The sequence below is a fragment of the Pipistrellus kuhlii genome, unplaced genomic scaffold, assembly GCF_014108245.1.
Source record: "Pipistrellus kuhlii isolate mPipKuh1 unplaced genomic scaffold, mPipKuh1.p scaffold_m20_p_12, whole genome shotgun sequence".
Classification (NCBI taxonomy): Eukaryota; Metazoa; Chordata; class Mammalia; order Chiroptera; family Vespertilionidae; genus Pipistrellus; species Pipistrellus kuhlii.
Window position 1 is genome coordinate 45,794,582 of NW_023425427.1, and position 13,487 is coordinate 45,808,068.

The 13,487-nt window shown below is 38.1% G+C and overlaps 1 protein-coding gene across 3 annotated transcripts in view; it reads left to right on the forward strand.

The window, feature by feature from the left end:
- Nucleotides 1–13,487, forward strand: part of ADAMTSL1 (ADAMTS like 1) — an 849,328-nt gene that overhangs the window by 661,334 nt on the left and 174,507 nt on the right. For all 3 annotated transcript variants that reach the window (XM_036434138.2, XM_036434136.2, XM_036434139.2), the window contains one exon: nucleotides 12,184–12,473. In XM_036434138.2, the coding sequence (XP_036290031.1) occupies nucleotides 12,184–12,473 (290 nt within the window). The remainder of the gene's footprint in view (nucleotides 1–12,183; nucleotides 12,474–13,487) is intronic.

Genomic DNA, 13,487 nt, shown 5'->3' on the forward strand with positions numbered 1-13,487 from the left:
TGGATGCTGGGAGACTGGGTGAAAATGGTGAAGAGATTGAGAAGTACAGATTATAGTTACAATATAGTTACGGGATATAAAATACAGCATAGAAAATATAGTCAATAATATTGTAATCTATATATATATAAAAGCCCAATCAACCATTACTACCAGTTGCTATGATGCGCATTGTCCACCAAGGACCAGACGCTTAATTGACCACTAGGGGGCAGCTCCCACAGCCAGTCTCTCCCCCTGGCCAGCTGGGTGGTAAGTGTGTTCTAACAGCCAATCTCCTGCAGTTTCTCCCCCCAGCTGACCAGCCCCCATCAGCCTGATTGGGACTGGGCGAGAAGGCCCCAATTGGCCCTAATTGCTGGCCAGGCCAAAGGAACCCACCAGTGCACAAATTCGTGCACTGGGCCTCTAGTATGTGATAACTATATATGGTGCAAGTTAGGTACTGAAATATCAGGGGAAGATTTAGTAGAGTATATGATTGTTTAACTACTATGCTATATATCTAAAGATAATACAAATTATTAGTGAATGTAAACCATAATTGAAAACATTTTTAATTTTAAAAAGATTACTTTCTGGTATTAAGCTGAAGGCTACAAATGTACTAATAGTATTGTAAGCTATAAAGGCATTTTAGTCCATGGGCTATGGCTACGCATTCTTCATTTGTGAAGAGAGTAATTTGGCTCCATTTCCATCTGCTACATACTATTAGTGATCTATCTTCACTTTCTCCCAAAACTCTGTGATGTGGAGTTTTAAGGAGTAGGCAGAAAAATAGCTCTCCTCAGGCATCTCTAACCTGGAAGCAACTCCAAACTCTCCCTAGCCTTCACTGCCTAGTCACTGCTGGCCTGATAAGGCAACGTTAGAATAGTCACATATAAATTACAGGAGACAGCCTCTGGCTCAAAGTTGTCCAAAAATCATTTTCTTTTCTAAAATATCATTTTTACAAATATTACATTTAAGTGTGATATACACAGAATTTAAACTTTCACCAAGCTACAGATTAACCCAACACCCCATCACGATATAAGAAATATAAAAGGAATGGTGCCCACTGCAGCCACTTAATTCTTGCATCAAAAGAAACTCCTACAACAGGAAAAAGTTTTTGTTTTTTTTCATGTCAATACCTGGAACTGAGAGGCATGGTTTAATTTCTTTGAGTTTCCAGGCTATTGCCTCCTTAGCTAAGCAAGCTTTCAGTCTTCAAGCCCAACAAGAAGCCCAATACCAGCCACTCGTGTCACCAACTCTTGCCCTACTATTTATCCTTTTCAAAAAAAAAAAGCATTTATTGCTTTGGCCGGGTAGCTTAGTTGGTTGGAGCATCATCCTGCACACCAAAAGTTTGTGGGTTTGATCCCCAAACCAGGTGGCAACCGATCGATGTTTCTCTTTCATATCTCCCTCTCTTTCTCTCTCACTCTCTCTTCTACCCACCCTTCCTCTCTCTAAAAAATAAGTAATAAAAATACTCTCAAGTAAGGATTTTTTTAAAGTATTTATTGTGTATTATGTGAAATTCTGCCTTCATAGAGTGTTTGTCCAATGAGGGAGACAGTTCTTACAGAACTATTCATACGTGATTCTAAAGGCTGATTACAGCTATGAGAAAATTAAAAGGTGTTTTAAGCGAGTCTGACAAAGATCTCAAGAGGTGTCAAGGTCAGGGAAGTCTTTTTTGAGAAGAAGCATGTCAGCTAATACCTGAAGGAAAAGTAAGAATCATTCCAAACTGCGAGCAGGGAGGAGATGGACCTACACCTGACAAAATCTTGAGTCAGGGGAGAATGACACATATTTCAGGACATGAAGGAAGACTAAAGTGGTTGGAGGTTAGTGATTAGAGTAAGAATAGTGGGAGACATAGATGGAGAGTGGCATAATGTAACTTTGGGAAGAAGTTTGGCTTTTTTTTCTGGCTATAGTAGGAAACAATGAAAAGCTTCACATTTTAAGACTCCCCTGGTTCAGCATGAAGAATGGATGGACAAGGGCTAACAGGAAGAACAAAAATGGGCAGCTGTTGTAGTAGTCTAGAGAGAGATATGAGCTTCAAGGATCACAGCTCATGTGGCACCCTGAGAGCCAGGACGGTGAGGTGGTGAGGAGTTCAGATGCAGAGCCACCACAGTTAGAGTCTGATTCTGCCAGTGTGACCTTGGAAATCTTTATATCCCAATTTTATCACCTAGAAATTGGGAGGAAAGTAATAATGTTAAAATGTAATTTTCAAAAAGGTAAAATTATGACTCAGAAATATAAAATAAACACAGGTTATAATTTTTATTTAACTCATGAATTATTGAGGGAACCAGTAAGATGTTAAAACTAGCTCATAGGAGAATTGTATTTAGAAAAGTGTGTATTTTCCACCAGACAAAATCATATCCACTGGCATGCACAGAAAAACATTTCCATCACTATTGACAAGGAACATTTGTATCATCACCATCCCACTGCAAGGAAACTTCTTTCTCTATGGAGCTGCAAAACAGACTAGCCAAAGGCAAAGACTTACACTTCCATGGGTCTGGACAAGCCTGAGAGTCTGCCAGGCAATGCCAGCCCTCCAGTGTAAAGGACAATTAATCATCTCTTTTGCCCATTTCAGGATGTTTCCGACAGTACCCACTCCTAATAATGGTATAATATATAGGAAGTGCTTAAAACACATCAGTAAACATTAACTTTTATTGTTGCTTTTTTTTTTTTTTAATCGGTGTGGTGGTAGTGAAGATGGAGCAAAGTAAATGAACCTCTGATACATTTTTTAGAGAGAATTTATAGAATTTAGGAATCATTTAGAAGTGAGCAGTCAGGGAAAATGAGGGGTCAAGAATAACTTCTAATTTTTTTACTTGAGCAATTGGATGGCCAGTAGAGTCATGTGCTGGAATACAATACTGAGGAGGGAAATCAAGAGTTCAATTTTGGATATTTTAAGTTGGAGAAACCTTTGAAATATCAAATTAAGAATGATAGGCAAGAGAGAGAACCATGTGTAGTGGTTAAGGGCATGAAACTTTACTAGCTGCGTGATTGACTTATACTTCACTTTCCTCATTTATAGATGAACTGGAGATAAAAATAGTTCTTATCAGGTTGTAAAGCTTTAACAACTTTTATTTATAAAGCACTTAAAATAGTACCTGGCACATAAGAAGCCCTATGTAAGTTTTTGATAAATAGAAAATTACATTAGATTAGTGTTTACTCTTTTTCAAGAGTAAAAGAGCTTCCTAGCCCAATCTTAACAACAACAAAAAACACACAACAATAACAACAAAAAGAATGTTTGGGTATAAAGCTCAGACAAAAGGTCTAGACTAGATATTAAATACAGTTACCCCTCAGCATCCATGGAGGATTGATTCTAGGGCCCCTCACAGATACCAAAATCTGTGGATGCTCAAGTTCCTTATATAAAATGGCATAGTATTTGCATCTAAGCTACAGATATCCTTCTGTATCCTCTAAATAATCTCCAGGTTACTTATAATACTAATACAATATAAATACTATGTAAATAGTTGTTATACTATATTAGTTGGGGAACAAATGATAAGAAAAAGTCTGCACATGTTTAGTACAGACATAACCATTGTAGGCCTAACTACATAATACATGTCAGTAAAACTTAACTTTTTTTTTTCAAATATTTTCTATCTATCCTTGGTTGAATCCATGGATACGGAACCAGTGGAAACTAAAGGCTGACTATACTTAGAAAGTTACCCTGCCTTGGTTGGATGGCTGTGTTGGTTAGAGCATCATCTCCTGCACCACAAGTTTGGGGGTTTCATCCCCCATCAAGTCACATATGGCAGGCATCTGACTGATGTTTCTTTCTCTCAGATCTATAAACATATCCTCAGGTGAGGATTTTTTCTTAAATGTTACACTCACATTGATGGTAGTTGAAGTCAAGAATCATTGATGAACACATCAAAAGACTATACCAAATTGTGCTCTGGGCACTGAAATATTTAGAGTTTGAGGATGGGAGAAAGATCTAGAAAGGGAGGTTGGTAAGGAAATGACCAGAAAAGAAAATCAAGCAAGTTTGGTGTCATGTAAATCAAGAGAGGGAAATAATTCAAGAAGAAAGGTCAGGTCTGTGGTGTTGGATACCACTGGGAACACAGAGGACTGGATTTGTTGGGGATAGTAGACAACGTGGGGCCACTACCCTTAGAAACTGACTATCAGCTATTCTGTCACCTTTTCTCTTACTGGTAAAATATAACAACCTTCTGATGGCCAACTCTTTTCCTACTAATATCTTACCTGGAGCTAGATCAGAACTGAAAGGTGAGTTTAACAGAGACTCAAATATGAAGTGCTGGCCCTTAAAAGAGCCAGTAGTCTGACTCATTAGAACTTTGAGAGATCTCTGAACCCCCACAGCATTTCCTGCAGGGATAATATCTCTTTGAAAGGAAAATGTGGTCTTTAAGGCATTCTGCTTTTCCTCCCTTATTTCTAGCACTGAGCATTCTGCATAAAACCACTGAGGCATTCTTGCAAAGGCGAGCTGCCCCTCAAAGGACACAAAAGAGCATCTCTACCATGAGAAAACGAAGTCTGCTTCTTGAAAATGCCACTAAAATATAGCTCTTCCAATGCTGCCCTAGTGGGTTTTGGACTTGTGTCCTTCCTTCTCATTTATTTATTTATTCATTCATTCATTCATTTGTTACTGGTTAGTGGCATTATACAGGGCAGTCAACTAAGTTTTTGTTTTTGTTTTTTTTATCAAATAGTTATGTTGGTGGCTGCATCAAAATTGTCATTTGTTTTGCTACTCTAACTCCTAGGATCATTCTGTTCTTGGTTAGATTAATAACCAAGGGCTCTCAACAGTGCTGAAGACTCGCATAAACCGGCATGATACTTAAGGGTTTGAGAAACCTATGAAAAAAAAAGTGGTATTATCAGATATCTAGTGCCATGGTGTCCTGGATATTTTTGAATATTTTTTTTTCTTGAAGACTTCAATGTGTTATCTAACTAGCATGAATTGTTTGCAGCTCCAGAGAGTTGTTAGCTAACAACAGCAGTTGGGAAATATGTTCATAATTCTGCATTAAATCAAGTATCTTTGACTAAAGATCTTCCATAATAAGTGAGATTCTCATTTATTTGGAATGATTTAGATGTTGTGGAGGCATATTTTGGATCAATGTTCTCTGGAAACTTGAATGCTTTTGTCATATTTTTAATCATTTTAAGGTCGGCTTGGTATGATGGGTTTTACAGTTCTAAAATTTCTCAAGGGATTCAATTAAAGAGTTGCTTTCCATTTGTAGCATTCCAAAGGTTTTATTTGTTTTCTTATTTTAGAGAGATTTTTAAATCTTCCCTTTTAATTTCATTGAGAGACATTAAATAACTAAAATGTTTTAGCTATTCAGGATTTTGATCTCCTATAAAACTGATACAGATGGGAGATGTTTCCCTTGCCCTTTTCTAAGTTTCTTTCCCACACAGCAGCAGATTTCTTTCTCCTGTCTCCAAATGCTCTGCATTCCATAGGCCAAATGTCCAACTTGATTTTAAGTAACTGCCCCTTTTCCTAAAGATTTTACTCATTAATATCTCAAGGATGTCTCAGAACCAGAGAACCAACTTTTCAAAACTAAAGAAAAAGAATAAAGAAAGGAAAATCAAATTAAAAATAAGAGAAGGCAATATGGAATAACATCATTACCAAAAAGTATGGTGATTTTTTTTGTCCCCAAATAACATATTTATATAAAAAGACTTTCTGTTTAATGTGAGGTGCAGTTACTTACATAATATTTTACTTTTCCATTATGCTATCTTCCAGATACCTCCGTGGCCACTAGATAAATGATAAAATTTTATAAAGAGAGAGGAAAAAAAACATCATTCTCATGCAGATATAAAATAAACATCTGTTGAAGATTTTCTTTACCTCATTAATGTTATAACCAATTCAAAGGAAATTTAAAGAACCATGTGCATATAGGCAAATAAGATTACAGAAATAAATTTACAAATAAGCACAAAATGGGTCAATCCACAGAGCAACAATAAATTGCATTTCACTAGACATAATTAATCTGCATTTCTATGGGAAAATCAGTCTTTTGCAATTTGTAGAGTGATAAAGTAACTCACAGTCAACAAATGATTGGGGAAAAAAACTAGGAAAGATCCACTTAAAAAGATATCTGATAATCTTTTGGGTCCATTTTAAAGTGATTTTTTCTTTATTTTCTTATTAAATCTATTGAGGTAACATTGGTTAATGACATATACATTTCAGTTGTAAAGCATTATCACACAATATATCAACCTGTATACTTCATTGTGTGCTCACCACCCGGATTCTAGTCTCCTATAACTATATATCTGACTCCCTTTATCCTCTTTGTCCTCCCCACACACACTCCCCTTCCCCTCTAGTAACCACCAACTGTTGTCTGTGTCATGAGTTTGTTTTGCGTGTTTGTTTGCTGATTTTTGTTTTATATCTCACATGAGTGAAATCATACAATTCTTGTCCTTTTCTGTCTGACTTATTTCATTTGGTGTGATACTCTCAACACCCATCCAGTTGTGGCAAATAGAAGTAGTTTCTTTTTATATGGCTGAGTAATATTGCATTATATACACATCACATCTTTATCCAGTCATCCATCAAAGAACAATTAGGTTGTTTACATGTCTTGGCTGTTGTAAATAATGCTGCAGTGAACATATATATATATATATATCCATATATATAATATTGTTTTAATATTTCAAAATTTTTCAGGCAGATACCCAGAAGAGGGATTGATGGATCCTTGTACCTATATTCTTAATTTTTCGTATGGAATATTGTACCTATATTCTTAATTTTTTGTATGGAATATCCATACTGTTTTCCATAGTAACTATACCAATTGACATTCTCACCAGCAGTGTGCATGAGTTCCCTTTTCTCCACATCCTCTCCAGCACTTACTTCTTGTCTAATTGATAATAGCCATTCAATCAAGTGTGAGGTGATATCTCATTGTCATTTTTATTTGCATTTTCCTTATAACAAGTGACATTAAGCATCTTTTCATATATTTGTTGGCCATCTTCTGTCTTCCTTAGAAAAGTTTCTACTCAAATCCTCTGCTCATTTCTTAATCAAATTATATGTTTTTTTGTTACTGAGCTGTATCAGTTGGTTATATATTTTGTTATATTAGCCCTCATCAGAAGTATCATTTGTAAATATTTTCTCCCATTTAGTTGGTTGATGTTTTGTTTTGTTATTGATTTCTTCTGCTGAACAGAAACTTTTTTGTTTGATGTAGTCCTATTCATTCTTTATTTTACTTTCCTTGCCTTTGAGATGAAGTTCACAAAAACCTGTCAGAATCAAAGGTCCATAAGTTTACTGCCTATGTATTTTATTGTTTCAGGTCTTATATTCAAGTCTTTAATCCGTTTTGAGTAATTCCGTGTATGGTGTCAGATAACCATCTAATGTCATTCTTTCACATGTGGCTTTGCAGTGTTCCCAACAGCATTTATTGAAGGGACTTCCCTTTCTCCATGATATATGTTTTTGGCTCCTTTGTCGAAAAATAGTTGCCCTCATACACGTAGATTTATTTCTAGGATCTCAGTTCTGGTTCCAATGGTCTATGTGTCTATTTCACTGCCAATACCACATGTCTTTGATTATTGTCACCTTGTAGTATAGTTTGAAGTCAGGGAGTGTGATACTTCGGTTTTATTCTTTTTTCCCAAGATTGCTTTGACTATCTGGGGTCTTTTGTGGTTCCATACAAATTTGAGGATCTTTTCTTCTGTTTCTGTGACGAAGGCCATCAGATTTTAACAGGGATTGCATTGAATCTGTAGGTTGCTTTAGGTAATATGGACATTTTAAAAGTGTCAATTATTCCAGTCCATAAACACAGGATGTCTTTTCATTTCTTTGCATTTTCTCCAATTTCTTATAGTTTTCAGAGTACAGGTCCTTCACTTCATTTGCTAAGTTTATTCCTAAGCATTTTATCCTTCTTGTTATATTGTAAATGGGATTGTTTCTTCCTTTGCTTTTTCTTATATTTCTTTGCTATTATATAAAAACACAACAGATTTTTATATATTGATCTTGTATCCTGCAACTTTAATGACTTGTTTCAAATAGTAGTCTTATAATTTTTAACTACAGTTTATTCCCTCCTTTCTCCTCACTCTGATATGTTGCCACCACTTTTATACTCAAACATTTGCCAACAGAGAGAGGGCAACAAAATCCACAACCTCTTAAAATCTAAATGTAATAAGATTGAAAAGTAAACCAAAATTAAGTATTCCTAATGTGATTTCCTGCAAGTTTCAATTTGCATTTTGAAACCAGAGCACAAAGCAAGCTGGTCACAGCATCAAAATGTATACTTTAAAGCTACACTTATTTTGAATAGTCCCAATTATTTTTTAAACAAAAATATATGTGAGAAAGAAGGAGAGAAGCAAAAGGAAAGTAAGAGGAGAAAAGCAGGTCAATATCTTCACCACAAACTATATAATAGTGTATCAAATTCAGAGCCTACCTCTGGCTAAGATTTGCAGTGACATTTGACTAATTAACTAAAAATGAATTGGTTCTGTTTAACTGAATTAATAAAGCAATTTCTTTTTTATTGTTTTAGTCCATGCTCTGACTCCATAATAGCTACTAATAAACTAAACCACTTTGGGATTTTACAAGTGAGTTTCATTATCACTGTTTTTTATTCCATGAAAAGGACTATGGTAATAACTATAATAAAAGACTAAGCTTTTTGTTAATAAAATGAACAATTAAGCTTGGAAATCAGTGGAAGACTAGACAGAAGCATAAATCATATATTCGTTGGAATTCTTTTTAATTTTCTGGAGATGGCAATATTAAATGTGAAATCATATCAGTCCTTCCCGAACTTAAAGCCTATCTTTTAAGAAACTTACCCAGCCATTTTTTATTCATCCCACCATAGTGCTGCAAACAAAAAGAATTTTTTAATTACCCAAATTAAACTTCAATAATAAGAACTTTTTCGTTGTACATTTGTACATCAAAATGACTTTTTAAATGCCTATTGACTCTGTTCTAAAGATCCCACTTTAAAGGTTCTAACTCAACAAGTACAATTCTAATTGAGTCAGCCACACATGACATTTAAACCTCTTAGCTCACTTGCCTGCCCTCTCACTGACCTTGCTTCCTCCCACTTGTGGCCAGAAAGCTCAAGATAGTAAATGCAGAGTTGAGAAATCTAGGGGTGTGGGGGAAAGGTTCGTATGAAAAAGTTATTATTCATTTGGCCATTTGCACTATTATGTATTTTTCTTTTGAAATATAATCTTCTGCCTTCAACAAGAGAGGATATATTATATCATACAGTGTATGCATTAGAGAAATTAAGATGACTGCTAGAAGACAGCACTACTTAAAAGCCAAATTGTTTTTAATTGGTGTGAACTTGATGAAGACCTCAGGATAGTGGGTTGGGAGATAAGCCAGTAAAGCTATTTGATATTTGATAAGACTCTCACTTGGGAGATATAAAATAGATGTTTATTGGTTTTGCTATTAACCCTAAATGTCCAGATAGTGAAAAATACGCACACGCATACATGCATACTTATTTTCATTTTTCATTTGGTTGCTGCTTTAAAATAAATGTTTCCGCTATTTCATAGAGTTCATGGGGCATCAGTAGCAATGCCCTTTCTACTCAGTGGGCTTCTTGGTCCTGGAAAGAGACCAAATGCAGAGTGATCCACATTATAGGCAAGGAGAGTTGAATGTTTAATTTGCTCATCATTTATATTCCCAGAATTCATCTGGGACTCACTTTGGAAGATAAAACATACATCAATTTAGCTACTTGTCATTCTTATAAGCTTTATATATGTGTGTGGGGGGGGATAGAAAGTAAGGCCTAAAATAACTTTGGAGATTATTTGCGAGTCTCAGTGTGTTTGGTATCTTCACTAAATGTTCTGCAGCAGGAGTTAGAAAACTACAGCCCACAGGCCAAATTCAGACCCTTTCACTACCCTGTCCACCTGATCCCCAGTTTTTATAAAGTTTTATTGGGACACAGCTGAACCAATCTGTTTGCATGTTGTCTAGGGCTGCTTTCATACTATGTTGGCAGTGCTGAGTAGTTGCGACAATAAAGACCTACAAACATAGCCACAAAATCTAAAATATTTTTTATCTGGCCCTTTCCAGAAAAAGCTAGCTGATCTTGTCTTTTCACAACGGTCACTGCAGAGGGCTGTGACAGGTGACAGCACAGTAATCCTCATTGCATAGGGAAAGCTAATAGGGTGCCATTCTTCTTGGGAGCTTGTCATCTTTTCGCATTTGAAAACAAAATTCAGCACCACATTATTAAACAAGCATTATTCATTACATTATGCTCCAGTTGGCAGACTTACCATTTGCTTTTGGGTTTTTTCCCTGTATATGAAATTGTTTAGCATCTTGCATTAGTTTTGCATTTTCCATTATGGCTGCACCTGGAGTGCAATATTCAGTGTCTGTGTATTTGCTGTGATGCTTGAGTCAGGAGCCAGGCAGATGTATAGGAGCATGAAAAAAGATGGTTAAGATTATTTTGAGTTCAGATTATAGTTTTATTTTTCTAAAGAGTCTCCATAGGTAGCATTGTTTAAAGACGGAGAGACTTTTTAATCTTTTAGGACACTGTTTTCCCCCCAGCTTCTCTAGGTGTCAGAAGATGAACTCAAGAATTTGAAAACAAGAGAGGGAGGGAGGTAACATTGAGAGGAGAATTTCTTGGGAATAATTCTGGGTGGCCCTTCCTCCCTCATCCACCTTCCTGACAAGGTTGCATGTGACTTTCAATCTTTCCGATGGGGGAGACTCCTTAAGGATAACAAATGTCCCTTCCTAAAGGGACTCCTTCCAGGCCTGAGACACCATGCCAGGTCCCCCTACTCCGTGCACAGCCCAGGCTCAGGCCCAGGATGCATCCTTGTTGTGTTCCTTCCAGTTAGAAAACTTGGATTGTTTTACTGTGAGAATTTCAATTTCCCTTAAACTAGATATGAACCATTTGCACTCCTAGAACCTTCTTATCAGTTCTTTCCTTTTCTGCCAAAGTCAAGGTTAAGGAGCCAGATTTGCATGCCTCCTCAGCACAACTCCCTGTGAGAAAGCAGTAGGATTGTGGAAAAATAAAAAAATGTTTATTCCGAAGTTCTGGCTCCAGATTATTTTACTAAGTTTTTGAAAATGTTAGCAGTTCCCTCTGGGCTTTTTTCCCTAGGCCCCTCTCAAGGTCATTGCAGGCATAGCCATTGTTGATTAGTGGAAAGGGGGAAAAACTTTTAAAAATGTGGATCTTGTTCTACATTCTAGAGAAACTCGGAGATAAATCAGGTTCTGGCTATTGCGGCTTCTCTCTCAGGAGCTGAGGGGTACAGGACACTCTTGTAGCAAAGCACAGCCTCTTTACTGTCACATGCCTGTGGATTTAAATTTGTAGCACAGATTTTTCTCTGTGATATAAAAAGAACTGCAGTCCAGACTAATTCAAAGAATGTGTGAGCAGCAAGACGGCTCCATTCTTGGAAACTTACAAAATACGAAAAGAAAACAAAAAACTTTTTCTGCATATAAATAAATCTTGGGAAGCACATTTGTGCAGAAAAGCAAAGAAAATTAAAGAATATGAGATCCAGACTAAGAGAAATACTTCCTTAAATATCTCCACGGGCTTCCTTTGTTAGAGTTTTTAGTATCAGAATTAGCCTGCTGTAAGAATAGCCAGCATCCTGCAGCAGGCACAAGTGCTGGGATTTAGAGCCAGAGAGAAGAAACCATCAATTCCCTCCCTGTTCGGAATCGCTGCCCCTGTGGGTGCAAGGCAGGCAGAAAGCAGGTGGTCTGCGGCTGGAATGTCTTCCAGCTGGGAGTTCATATGACACTGGAAGAGACCAATCCAGAAACAGTGGCAAGTGAGCTGATGAACTAAACGGAAGCGCCCGTCAGAGGACAGGGTGGCAGGGCCCTGAGCACATCCTGAGAGGGCACTGGGCCATGGCGGCAGGTGGGACGCGGCCCCTCCCGGTGCCCAGGCTCTGCTGCCTGGGGCTTCTCACCCTGTCCTCTTGTTTGCTTGCCAACTGCAGGTTCATCCCAGAGGCCTGGTCGGCCTGCACGGTGACCTGCGGTGTGGGGACCCAGGTGCGAATAGTCAAGTGCCAAGTGCTCCTGTCTTTCTCCCAGTCCGTGGCCGACCTGCCTGTGGACGAATGTGAAGGCCCCAAGCCGGCCTCCCAGCGAGCCTGCTATGCGGGACCCTGCAACGGGGAGCTGCCTGAGCCCCACCCGGGGGAAACCGGTGGCCTACAGGACTTCGATGAGCTGTATGACTGGGAGTATGAGGGCTTCACCAAGTGCTCGGAGTCCTGCGGAGGAGGTAAGAAGGGGGGATTCTGGCTCAGATCCCCACCCTCTTCTTGTCCTTTATGTGTGCCCTCTCTGCCTGTGTGCAACTGTGTCACGTGACTGCCTCCGGTCCAGGAATGATAAGCAGGGGGAGGAGGGGAGGGAGCCCTTCTAAACAGAAAGCGAACTGAATGAAACCCAGAGGTGTCTCTCCTGGGCTGGAGGAGCTCTGAGATTGTCAGCTGGGAGCTCTGAGATTGTCAGCTGGGAGTGGCCAACACAACTTATTCTCTTACTTTCCATTGTCATTCTGATGTTTTTGCACAATATCCTGGTGGATCCGCCTGAGAAACACGGTGGACACGGACCCAGCAATGCCCCCAACTTTCAGTTTTATTTATCTAGGCCAGTGTTTTTCAACCTTTTTTGGGCAAAGGCACACTTGTTTTATGAAAAAAATCACGAGGCACACCACCATTAGAAAATGTTAAAAAATTTAACTCTGTGCCTATATTGACTATATATAAAGTAATTCTCTTGAATAGGAATCAAATAAACACAAAGAAAGTATTTTATAATTACTTTATTATGAAATATTAAATAAACAAAATAGTGAAAAATTATAAAATTCTTGTCTTGTCTGCACCTACGGCACACCAGGCAACATGTGCCGCGGAACAGCGGTTGAAAAACGCCGATCTAGGCCCTTGCCTTAGGGCACATGGGATGAACCAGAACCCAAGACCACAAAACAGCCTGCAATTCCCGAGAATAACTTGTAGTCCCTCTGATTTACTCAGCGGATTTCCCAAAGTAATATCTGTTTCCAAAGGGAAAAGGTGTAATAAAGGACAATTAACAGGGTGGTTACCTGTAACTGGAGGGGAGTTTAAAGATGGGAGTATGATCCCACCGCCATTTTACAGATGAGACAATGAAGATATATAGAAGCTGAGTGACTTGGGCAAGATCACACAGCCTAGTGCATGACAGCTGGGACAAGGCTTGCCATTTATTTATGTCTCTGTCTGGAGTGCATCATGCC